At 36.8% G+C, this 13,466-nt stretch overlaps 1 protein-coding gene across 1 annotated transcript; it reads left to right on the top strand.

Annotated features, from left to right (window-relative positions):
* Nucleotides 1–219: 219 nt before the first annotated feature.
* On the top strand, nucleotides 220–11,489 carry LOC111501803 (acidic mammalian chitinase). The gene is given in 8 exon segments (XM_074173168.1): nucleotides 220–295; nucleotides 1,093–1,134; nucleotides 1,137–1,280; nucleotides 1,346–1,584; nucleotides 7,554–7,681; nucleotides 8,230–8,359; nucleotides 9,658–9,843; nucleotides 11,156–11,489. Coding segments are annotated over 8 exon segments (1,170 nt in total). The 5' UTR covers nucleotides 220–234; the 3' UTR covers nucleotides 11,396–11,489.
* The last annotated feature ends 1,977 nt before the right edge of the window (nucleotides 11,490–13,466 follow it).

Raw genomic sequence — 13,466 nt, 5'->3', positions numbered from 1 at the left:
GTCCTAGATTACTGTAGATCGACCACTACAAAATTACATGATATTACATTTGAATGAAAAATTCTCAAGTTTTTCTGACGAAAATGATCACTGATGGGGATTTTTCTTATATCTTGTGTACAGTGATCTCCTTATATTCGAAATATCAATTATTTCAGAAGTATCATAGATAAGATTGCGTATTTGTATAAATGAATTTAGTTCCTAGGTGAGTGTTCAGTATCTTGTGTCAAAATGAAACAAATAATATTGACTTCTAGTTTATTTGTACTTATCTGCTCTTCAATTTCCGCAGGTAATTATTTCTTTTAGCTCACAGAGTAATACTGAATATTGTCTGAACCTCATTTCGTGGGGTTAGGTTAGGTTAGGTCCAAAGTGAGTGAGTCTATTCTACCCTCCACCGCAACCCGCAAGGGTTCATTGTGACTCACACCTATTACCACTCGACCAAATAAACTCATCTTCTTAACGAAGCCGATTTGTTTGTATGATGAGTGGTCTTTCAGGTCAGATGGTAAAAGTATGGCTCTGTCGAACTCTAAAAACCTGATTCGGTCCCCAGCGGGACAGGCACAAAGTATGTGCATTGCTGTTTCTTCATCATTTTCCAAATAAAGGCGACACACACTGTCTTACGACAGTCTGAGCCTCTGCATATGATGACTCAAATGACAGTGACCTGTAAGAAGACCTGTTAAGACATCGTAGTACATTCCTATTGTAGCCCAACAACTGTTTGGTATCAAGTTTTGAAGGGTGAATAAACGCCTTGGAGTGTGCCAGTCCTGGCAGGTTCTGCCAGAAGTCCATAAATCTTCTTGCCATCCAGATGCTCAATCTTTGTTCAGCAAAGCCTGTGAGCGGTGCCAATGACAAGTTCTGATCAGATGAAGCTGCTTACAGCACCCTCCTTTACAAGGTAGTCAGCAGCATTATTGCTTTCCAGGCCAGTATGGCCAGAAAGTAAGATTGGTGACTAGCATTCCTATGCTCTAGCGGTATTCCAATTCATTGATTTTTTCAAGTTAGCACCACTGCACTTATCTCCTTCGACTCAGAAAAGGAATGAGCTGAACGTAGAAATTACAGTTTCAGGTGGAAATGTGTTTTGTTACTTCGCAACTTGGACAACGTCAGACCAGGAAACGGGAAATTTGACGTGACTAACATAGACCCCTCTCTCTGTACTCACATTAGCTTTGCATTTGTTGGAGTAGGAGAAAATGCAAGTGTTCGCATCATAGATCCTTGGGAATCCAACGAAGATTATGGTCCTAGTAAGTTTCATATCAGTACATTCTGTTTGGCCGCGGATGAATTGAGGGGGAACTTTATTTTACAGAGGGCTTCGAGCATTTGGTGGGTCTCAAGCAACAACATCCCAATTTGAAAGTTTTACTCAGTATGGGCGGTTGGAACGAATCATCTTCAAAATTTTCATACGTCGCCAGATATCCAGAACTGAGAAAACGTTTAGCGTCGAATGTACTGGCTTTCGTCAAACAGTGGAAATTTGACGGTTTCGATTTGGACTGGGAATACCCTGGTTTCAGGGATGGATCTAATCCAGCTCTCGATAGGGTGAGTACAACAGGCACTATGCCTAGGAAAGAAAGTTCTTCAATTAGAAAACGAGGTAACTACCTCGACAGTTCTAAAACTGAAATGGTCATTTTTCATGAGATAATAACTGGTCTGACTTGTTAACTTTGTCACTAGACTTAGCAAAAGTCAGTAGATTTCTTGAACCGTCACCTTGTTCATAAAGCAAAAAAATTGTCAACGTTACATTTATCAGTTGATTTGGTGACTTTTTGAGGAAATCTGGTGACTTTTTAAGATAATCTAATGACTTCTTTTCGAGAAAATCAAGTGACTTTTTGAGAAAATCTAGTGATTTACAGCAAATCTACTGAAAAATTCAACAACCTGGTTCTGCTATTTTCTCTTGGAGATTAACATGACAAAATGGCCATTCCGGGCCTATAACTCCACCAGGTAATCTACTAAAATGAATTTTAGAGCTTTCTTTCGAATGTGCATGCTTTTTTGAGAAGTATTAACTAATCAAGTGAAAATACTGGATATCAATAAATGAACTAAATTAGTAAAATCAACATTTTTGAGAAATTTAATCAGGATTTTAAAAACTATTATATCACTATATCCGAAGCAGAAGAATCATGAAATACAAATCAATTAACAGAATTCAGTTTATAAAAAGGGAAAAAGAGAAAAAAAAAATCACCTCCAAAGTACTGCTTCGTTCCCTCCTGTTCATAAAGAGGACATATGCCTCCTCACTCACAAGCAATTTTGGTGAAATTTGGAACACGTTTGAATGATTGTATTCATGTCACGTGTCATAACAAGGGTGTCTGCAATATGCTGTATAATGCCCGTTGTAAGAACTTCCACTGTGATTCAAAAGTGCATATAGATTATAACGACAAGGAGCCACATTGTCTGCTGCATAATTGCTCATATCTGATCCTTCTGAAGTTAATGGCAATATTCAATTTGCTTCTGAATCCGTTGGAGGGAATATTTTTAAATGAATTACTAAAATATGGGAAAACTTATGAATTGATAGGGACTGTGTGCATATTCTTCTTTCCTTTCACCTCGAGCATGTTGGTTTATCATCTCCATCCAGAGTTTTCTCTCTTGTGAAGGAATCCAAGCATTGTGACAAACTCAATTGGCAAGTTTTTTGTGGTATTGGAGAGACAAATCTCAGAAAGGATCGAAGGTTACTAATGAGTGTTTACAGTGTGTGCACTTCATACTTGACCACCGAGATTGTCCACAATCTTAAAGATTTTCATGTTCAAATATCTCAGTCAGGACTCTTGCGCCTTTCTGCTATCGCTCAATTTATCGTCAATCTCTGTTGAGATCGGTTTAGATTTCTCAGTAGTTCTTTTGAGGTCCTCATGTGAACATTCTTGAATATATCAAAGGAATTCCTGGGCGTCTTGATAGGCAGATCCCATGAATCGAGGGGCAAATCTTTGATTCTGACTTTAAAAGTAGGCAGTGTGTATTACCATATCAGATAAATCTTTTGGCCACAATTTCTTGATGACTTCTGCGAACACTTTGATTGAAGCACCTTTCCTGTAGAAATACTAGTATTGACTGAAGAATGTATCACTGTTTTGTTCAAAAAATCTGTTACTTCACGACGTTTCGATTGTTAGTATCCTCAATCGTCTTCGGGTGATAAATGGACTTATTCCTTCAAAATCTGACTATTTATAGGTCATTCGACTGCTTTCACCTATACCCTCTTTTTTCTCTCCGCTTCATTGGTTTTTAGCGGGAGCTGACCGTTTGGCGGTAGTTGGTCGTGTTCCGCTTGATTAGATATTTCCATATGTTACGTATCTCTACGTTAGCTCAGCTGGATGCGTTGTTGGACAACATATATATGGCTTCTTTGAATTTTCCCCCAAACCAGTGTTCCTCCTTGTAGATGATTTCAGCTTGAGCCCACTTGATGTTATGTTGATTAGTCCAAACATGCTCTGATATTCCTGATTTGCAGGTTTCTCCTCGCTGTGTGTGTTTTTTGTGCTCCGCAATACGAACTTTCAATGGCCTCTCAGTTTCACCGATGTGTAATTCTCCGCAATCGCAGGGTATCCGGTAAATGCAATTCTTAGAATCGCAGTCCGCGTTTGGTGGCCTGGTTTTCGTGAGACAGCTACGGATAGTGTTCTCAGATCTGAAACAGGTTCTGATGTTATACTTGGATCCAATCCTTCTTATACTTTCCGACAATCCTCTGATGTAGGGAAGTACAAGTACTGGTTGTGGCGGCTTTTCTTCCTTGTGGAGCTCTTACTGTCTTCTAGGTGAACCCTGTTCTATCACCACCCTGGAGTAACCATTCCGTTGAAGGTTATTTTTTGATGATGCCTAGTTCCTTTTAGAGACCTCCCTTTGTATTGCAGAGCCCGAAAGCACGGTCTAGTAGAGTCTTGATGATTCCTCTCTTAGTGGATTGATGGTGGTTGTATTCGTGGTTCAGATACTGTCCCGTGTGAGTGGGTTTTCGATATAAAGATGTTTCCCATTTAGTGTCGGTCCTCTCCACCAATACGTCTAAGAATGGCAATTCGTTGTGGACTTCCTTCTTCATGTGAAAGTGATGGAGGGACTACGTTGCTGATGTGCTTCAAGAAAGTGTCTAATGAATGAAATTCATTCTTTATTCTATACAGACGAAGTGTCAGTGTTTCTCCAAGTTCTGACTGTTTGAACCAATCCGATATTTTTTAAAAACCCGGATCACTTTCTATTTCAAACATGTATCCCTTGCTTTAGTTAGATATTTTGAACCGTTCAAGAGACATTTGATCTTCAGTTTTTAGGTTTTTCCAGAATTTCTAATAGCAAAATGTTTTCATGCATGTCCATGTATTCGATTTTCAAGAAATTAGTGTTGGAAACAGCAGATATAGTTATTGAAGTTTCAGTCAAATCAATTGAACAGTATTTTTTCAACAAATATTTGTCGTGATTATTTGAATTGGCCGATGGAAATACATCAAATACTAAATGTTAAATAAAGTTTACTACAATAGATTATTGACAATCTCACCCAAATCGGTTCAGATTTTATACGATTAGCGTATTAGCGCACATACATGCATAGAAAAACAGACAGCGATTAGTTGAATACTTTTTATATTTAGGATCTTTCATTAATCACTTCATATCTTCAAATTCAAATTGAACGAAGTGTATGTGAGAGAGATATCATCGAATTTTTTTATTCGTTCAAATGCCATTTTGTATGGAATATAACATCGTTGAAATTTCTGCCACGGATTCTCTGAAGAGAGCCCCTCCGAAACGTCCAATTTTCATTAATCTGGCGCATAGATCAGACTGAATTTGACCGACGTCAATGGTTATATTGACTTTGAGGACCGCTGTGATTTACACCTGAGGCTTGTGAAAACCTCACAAAACCTGTTGAAACCACATGTTGTTGGTATCTAGATCATTCGATTCAGGCCAAGAGAAGTTAGTAATCATAGACCTATAGTGCTTGCCGTTGACAGTGATGGCCTGGTCAACGTCGTTCTCAGAAAAATATACACCGATGACGCCGTCAGCCCAAAATCCACACGAAGGCGACTGCATTGGATACTCCTGCATACTCTCACAGACAGCGACGATGTTTTCTTGCGTTTCATCGACGTACGGGTGTTGGTCGATCGTTAACTGAATCAGTGGACTCAAATTCATCCACCACCTTTCGGTAAAACGATTATGGCTAAAAAGTAATATTCAATTATGAAAACATTATGAATTGATCATGATACAAAAAGTTTCAATAATTTTCATCGTGATGTAATACATACTACCAAAGAAAGAATGATCTCATTTCAAATTGTTTAGAAGGTTTTGTTAAATCTAATGAAAAAAATCTGAAACAATAATAATGATAATAATAATGTTTATTCAAGGAAATAATTCATTAAGAAAACATTGTTACATGAATAATAAAGAGTAAACATTGAAAACATCACGGAAGTGTTCAAGATAGTTGTATGTGATGATGCTAGAGTTAGACAAACAGAATACATACATATATAGTACACATAACCGTAAACACTAACTGTTTCACACATCTTATATATCTACTACCCATATATCAGTATACACATATAACCAACAGAGCCACTCAACAACTGAATAGATTTGTTCCCTCCGTCAACCGATTGCACCCCTACGAGCAACTCTCAGAAGTCTTCGACGGACTTTTACGAGCAAGGGAAGACGGGGGTCCTACCCTAAAACGTGCTATCCTGATTTCTTCATACAAAAACTTTAGCTATAATTGAAAGAAAAAATATAAATAAAGAAGATAAAGAATATAAATAAAGAAGATAAAGAATATAAATAAAGAAGATAAAGAATATAAAATAATATAAAATGAAATGAAAACGAACTCTTAAATTGTCTTTTGCTTCATCGTAAGTATTTTAGATTCATAAAATTGTTAAAAATTTCTCTTCCACTTCGCATAATCCAATCTTTGACCTCACCTTCATATTTTCTGAATTTGTCTATGTTTTTCATATTAGCTGGTAGTAGATTGTATAACCTTGGAGTAATGTATTTACATGAGCGTTGGCTAATTGTTTTTGCACTTGTGCAGGCATATATTAATGTCCCTCTTGTTTCATAATTATGATCCAGAGTATTTACTGGTATTTTTTTCTTGTGGATATTATTTAAAAAAATTCGACAAAAAAGTTGGCTCTCTTGAAACAGGGAATCAGTTGGGAAGTCAATATTCTTTGTGTAGATGATTTTAATAATCCATTTTTGGATTACATTCAGGTTATTTAAGTGGTGTTCAGCAATCCCACCCCATCCCAAAATATCATAACTAATAAGCGATTGATCCAAAGAGAGATACAAAGTTCTAAGATTTTTTAAATCGAGTAAATCTTTCAGGTACCTGAATCTAGACAGTAGGCCCCTTACTTTATTGACAACATATTTCATGTGGCTGTCCCATCGAAGGTGTCGATCAAGTATAATACCTAGATATTCCACTGTTGTTGCTTCAGGTATTTGTGTGTTATTGTCTATATTCAGGGAGCCAAGATTTGGTAAGTTGTTCGAGTAAGATGTGTATGGTAAATATTGTGTTTTGTCACAGTTCAAAGTGAGTTTGTTGAAATGAAACCACGACTTTTTTAGGTCATACCACGTTTTTGCCTGGTAGTTTTGCAGTGTCATCAGCAAAACTAAGGACTTTCCCCTTTGTGTGCAATGTCATCATATCATTGATATAAATTGTAAAGAGTAAGGGTCCCAGAACGGTTCCCTGAGAGATACCATATGTTACTTTCCTGGGATTGCTGATAACACCATCAATATTAACAAATTGTATCGTTTCTGAGAGATAACTCTTAAAGAATCCATATATATTACCTCTAAGTCCAAACTGTCTAACCTTTTCCAAAAGTCGTTTATGGCATACTGTATCGAATGCTTTTGAGAGATCGTCGAAGATACAAATTGCTGGAACTTTTGAATCCAAAGCTTCACAAATCTGTGAGGCTAAATGGTGTATTGCATGTTCTGTCGATTTTCCCTTTCTAAAACCGTATTGTAATTCAAATAGTATATGGAACTTGTCTTTCAAAATTTGTTCGATAGACAGCAGGGATATAGGGCGATAATTGCCTATGCTGGTTTTGTCCCCACTCTTATGTAATGGTTTAATTCTACCAATTTTTTAACAGTCTGGAAAACATCCTTTTCGAAAGCATTCATTTATCAAATAAGTGAGTGGTGAACTGATTTGGCTTGATTTTTTTTTCAAAGTCTCAGCACGAATATCATCCCATCCTGGAGATTCTTTATTCTCAACAGTTTATATATTTTCCAAAAATATAAAAGAAAAAATTCAGTCCAATGATGATCATCAAATTAAAATTATTTGAATGTTTATATTTACATATTATCAACAGTTTTGTACCAAAATGAATGAGTGAATAAATAATACTGTATTTCAGGATGACTACACAGCCTTGATGTCGGATCTGAGAGATGTTCTTGCTCCAGAAGGTTACATATTATCTGGTGCAGTTTCAGGAGCGATTAATAGAATCAAAATTTCATATGACATTCCAGCACTGAACAAGTAAGTGGAGATATTACTTATCAATTCCAAAGACTCCGGTGAATACTAGAAACTAGTGCAAATCATCCCCCAATTCCAAATATTTTCTTATGTCCTTTCTACACAATCTTTAAAGCCCCACAATTCTATATTTTCTAATTTTTATTTTATAATACCCGAAATGCGCAGAAAATGTATGAAGATGGAGAAGTAATACGCCGAAACCTTTCTTTTCCAAATATCAAAGTCTCCTGGAAAAATACCCCTTTCAATTTAAACAAGATTCCTGTGGCTGGGATTTAATCAAATGAGCGAATGAATCTCATTAAGTAATCTCATCTTTTTTTGAGTTTATATCCACATTTATCAATTGTCATCCATGTTTCTGCAAATTATTATTCAAATGTTTTTTTTTTTGTAAATGTGGTTTCATCCAGACCATGTGATCTTTTTTGGAAGTTCAATGTACTGAATTAACTGAGGCTGAATGAATCCAATAATTTTGAGAGTGAACGTAATTTTGTCATTTTCATGTATTTAGTGGAATTAATACAAATATATTTTTCTAGACTTATGGATTACATAAACATCATGGTTTATGATTTCCATGGAAGTTTCGACCCATATGTAGGACACGTTTCACCCTTATATGCATCCTCCTTAGATTCTTCGCATGGTGACAATGTTACTTATAATGTGGCAAGTATTTTTTTCAACTACCAGGAAAATTTTTAAGTAAAAATTCAGATAGGCAGCACCCATCAATTTAAAAAAAAATCGTTTGTACTTGCGTGTTTTGACAAGTAGGTTACGAACTCCAATAAAAATCGGTTTTACAGCCCTCATTTGCGTTGACTACGAGTTAACATCCTCAACCTCGTAGACACCATACATACCAGTAATGATTCACTTTACTATTTGAAAATGTAGGAGGCTGAGAATTGCGAGCCCAAATGACAATTAAAATTTTTAAAACTAATTAATTACAGTTTATTGTATGATTTTCACTATAAATGGTTTTACAAAAACCGCGACACGTGTTTCGCTTTGTAGCTACCTCAATCGTAAACTAGCTTACGCTTGAGGAAGCTAGATTGCGCTTGAGGAAGCTAGTTTACGCTTGAATAAAACTAGTTTACGATTGAAGAAGCTATATAGCGAAACACTTGTCGCGGTTTTTGTGAAACCCTTTGAAGTGAAAATCATAAAATGAACTATATAAATTAGTTCAAATTTCCAATACTGGGGTTGCCACGCCTTGAAGGTGAAAGTGTGAGGGGCTGAAAATTGCGAGTCCAAATGGCAGTTCAAAATTTTATAACTAAATAATACAGTTTATTGTATGATTTTCACTATAAAGGGTTTTAGAAAAACCGCGACACGTGTTTCGCTTTATAGCTACCTCAATCGTAAACTAGTTTACGCTTGAGGTAGCTAGATTGCGCATGAGGAAGCTAGTTTACGCTTGAGGAAACTAGTTTACGATTGAGGAAGCTATAGAGCGAAACAGGTGTCGCGTTTTTTGTAAAACCCTTTCAAGTGAAAATCATACAATATACAGTATTAGCTAGTTTGAATTTCCAATGTTTGGGTTGCCACGCCTTGAAGGTGAAAGTGTGAGGGGCTGAAAATTGCGAGCCCAAATGGCAATTCAAAATTTTAAAACTAATTAATTACAGTTTATTGTATGATTTTCATTATAAAGGCTTTTACAAAAACCGCGACACATGTTTCACTACACAATAGCTTCCACAAGCGATAGCTTCCTCAGTTTACGCTTGGGGAATCTATTGTATAGCGAAACATGTATCGCGGTTTTTGTAAAACCCCTTTCAGAGGAAATCATACTATGAACTGTATTATTTATTCTTAATGTGTTTTTTATCAAGTATAGGCCAGTTCTATTCAATTATCAACATTTTAAATCGTCGTTTTCTAGTATTTTTTTTTATTTTTCTGTCATTGAATTACATATTAGTGAAAAAGTATTCATGTAGGCTTCTGGAATCGAATATTGGTTGGACAATGGAGCTGATCCATCGAAAATAAACTTGGGAATAGTCACTTATGGACGGAGTTTCACTTTGGCAGATGAAAGAAATACGGAGCTTTACGCCCCTATTAAGGGAGGGGGTGAAGAAGGACCGTACACTCGACAAGAAGGAATTCTAGGATATAATGAGGTAATAAACAACAGAACTTACACAGAAATGTGAGAAATTTGCTTGTACGCTGTATTTCCAAAAAATAAGTTGAATCTTGATTTTTCACAAAAAAGTGGTCCTCCTAAAATACAATACATTTGTGTAAACGTTTTTTCCAATCCGCGAAGCTAATATGCACTGTTTCATGTGCCTTTTTATCTCTTTGATCATCGCAAAACTCCGTCCTTTCATGGATCTTTTCAATCTTTGGAACAGAAAAAAATCGAATCCACATCTTCTCGACCTTATGAGAGAAGCTTGTAACACTTGTGAACATTTTTCTGACTCAGAGTACAATCACCGTATGCCACTGTCAACATTTCAAGTACTTTCGAGCACATAATTTCATTTTTCACACGAAATTTTATTCAAATTCCTTCAAATTTATTTGTGAAGTTTGGTTATTGAGTAGGTAGAAAAAGTCGTAATATTTGAATTGCTTATTTCAATAAGATACCTATCATTGTACACACACAATTGTGTGTGTGCTGCCTAATAGTGTGAACATCAGCGAAACATTGTGCTCAAAAAACATTAAATTTTGGTATGTAACAGACCACAAACAATTCTGGAAGTCAAACATTTATGAAATAACACTGTAAGCAGATATTTCGATAATAAATTGATAGTATGTAACACTCAAAACGAATGTTAGAAGGGAGAAAAACACAGGGAAACACCTATCATATTAGTCCTTGAGAGGCATTCCCACCATTTTTTTTTGCGGAATTCTCCAAACAACATAAAGGTGACCATACACCGTCAAAAGTACGTGATAAAATGAATGGAAGAGAACAATTTAATGAACTCCTGAACGAAATAGTTGCGAGCAGAACTGAGCTGAAAAATGCAATTGAAGCCAGTGAAGCAAGAGTTGTGTTGAAAATTGAGTCATTGAAAGAGAAAATTAGATATTTGGAAAAGGAAAATAAAGAATTGGAATGTAAAGTCGAGAAGTTAGAAAGAAAATCGAAAGAAAATGGTATTGTCATATTTGGATTGATGCCTATAGATGTTTTATAATATCAGATTTGAAGGTTTTTGAGTCTTTAGTAATACTAATTCTCTGTTGTCTGCTAAATATGAGTGAAACCATTTTAGAGCGCTTTCTCTCATTCCATATTTCTCTAATGATTAACAAGATATTATGATCTAGACAGTCGTATGCTTTTGACAAGTCAAGAAACATACCCAGAACTAGATGCCGTTTTTCCATCATATCAATTATGTTATGCGTATATTACTCCTAGATGGTGTATAGTTTTATCTATAATATTCTAACGAATTGCAGATATGTGAATTGCACTCAGACTGGACGTACGTTTGGGACGACGAGCAAAAAGTTCCACACAGAGTAAGTGGAAACCAATGGGTCGGATACGAAGATGTTCGGTCGATAACATACAAAACTGACTACGCAATTTCGAAAAACTTGGGAGGAATGATGGTCTGGGCTTTCGATAACGACGATTTCAGAGGGATTTGTGGAGACAAGTACCCTCTAATGAATGTTCTACAGAAAATTAGATAATATGGAAATTAAATATATATCTACCACCATTTTATGAATATTCGTTATTCGTACATTCTTATACTCTCTGAATAAAATATTGAGTAATTCACAATTCTATTCTTGAAATCAACCTAATACCAACAGGGTCTTCCACACTTTGACAATTGATAACGGCCATCTTGTGGAAGCTACATCTGTCAAATTAGTTGTCATTCATTCGGTCTGTTTCACCAAATCCCCATGGACGGATATAACGTTCAACAACACGAGCAAATAATAAAAATGTTTAATCAAAATGGGTGTTCTGTTTGGGCGCCCATTTTGGGGTCGCCATAATCACCGTCCCTCGGAGAGGACAATATGGTGGATAGATTTGAGTCCACTGGTTCAGTAAACGATCGACCAACACCCGTACGTCGACGAAACGCAAGATCTGTCGAAAACATTGCCGCTGTCTGTGAGAGTGTGCAGGAGAATCCGAGGCAGTCGCTTTCGTGTCGCTCACAAGAACTCGGCTTTTCGCAGACCACAACTTGGCGAGTTTTGCATTGTGACTTGGATCTGCACGCTAACAAATCTAAAAATCATCTTCAGCGGTGAGGCCCTGCGGTGGATGAATGTTAACAAAATTGTCGAATTTGGGAGGTTACCATTCGACATGAGTTCCAAAAGCGTCCAATTCACTGATTGGTGATTTAAGGAAAACAATTAGTAAAGAAAACATATTATTGAGACCCGAAATAAAGATGAATTGATAATGCGTTAAATGATAGAGGTATACATTTTTGTAATTCAATGTTCTTTTATGAAAATTTTTAGTTCAAGAGGTCTTTATCTTTCAGTTTATGTCTGAAAGGTTCTTCTCTGCATGAACTACATATCTAATGGAGAGTACAATAGACTTCTATTCATCATTGAAAGTCAAAGGATTCTGGAAATGACCTCTGGCTTTATGCCTCCAACTGTCAACTACGAACTGCCTTATAAAGTACTGTTCCCGAATAGAGAGGACTGGATCCTCCGGGAGAAGGAAATATTAAGAGCAGATAGTTGTTGATTCACGGAAGGATCAAAAACACCTTTCGGTTCTGGTGCAGGTGTCTTCACTCGCAGGCCCAGGACAGAGATATCAACCTGCCTAGGAACCTGAGCGACTGTATTTCAAGCGAAAATGTACGCTATTGAATTGTGTGCGGAGAGATTGAAAGAATCCAACCATACACAAGTCAATAAAAATATTCTCGAACAGTCGTTAGAGGCTCTTGGCTCCTACCAAGTAACGTCTAAATTGATAGCAAATTGCCAAAAACGACTCTCCTCGATAGGAAGACTTAACAGATAGTGTCTGGTCTGGATTCCTGGCCATACTGGCCTGGAAGGTAATAAAGCTGCTGACTCTCTTGCAAAGGAGGGTGCTGCAAGCAGCTTCATCGGATCATAACCTGTCATTGGCATCGCTTTAGTCTTTGCCGAACAACGATTGAACACCTGGATAGACACACTTACTTTGGATCTAACCTAACCTAACCTAACTACACATCTTTGTATCTTTTTAAATCTGTTTTTCCATTAATCAGCTGTCGCACCCCTAGGAACTACAGCTCTCAGAAGTCGAAACTTGTGCGAGCTAAGGATTAACGAGGTCTAACCTTTCAACGTGTGATTCCTAAAACGGGCCTGTACTTTGAAATCAACTGCATACTTCTTCCCTACATTTTTTGTATAAAGATGGAAAAGTGGAAAGTCAAAACCTTTCTTTCCCAATAATAAAACAATAAAAACACCCCAACACCACCTCGTGATGGGTATGCAGAGTCCATACACAAGGTGCAGGGCCTGCAGCGAAGCGCCTGAAATCCCAATGAACTTGCTGTTGGCATGTGCAACAATCGCGGTCTCAACCTATATCCATCGATATGACGTGTTCCGGAGAACATGGATCAGAACCCGAAAACATCGTTCGATTGTTTTGTTTAAACGGGTTTTACACTACTGCTGAAAGGGTTTCAGTTATTGCTTTATTACAACATCAATTTTATTTGACGAGCAAAACCCTGGTAAACACTTTAGCAGAAATCAGGTTCTGGAT

Source organism: Leptinotarsa decemlineata, unplaced genomic scaffold (genome assembly GCF_025532065.1).
Source record: "Leptinotarsa decemlineata unplaced genomic scaffold, Ldec_3_MD MMD2_P_RNA_scaffold_12, whole genome shotgun sequence".
NCBI lineage: Eukaryota > Metazoa > Arthropoda > Insecta > Coleoptera > Chrysomelidae > Leptinotarsa > Leptinotarsa decemlineata.
Note: the sequence above shows the minus strand (reverse complement) of the source record. Positions and strands in the feature narration are given on the sequence as shown.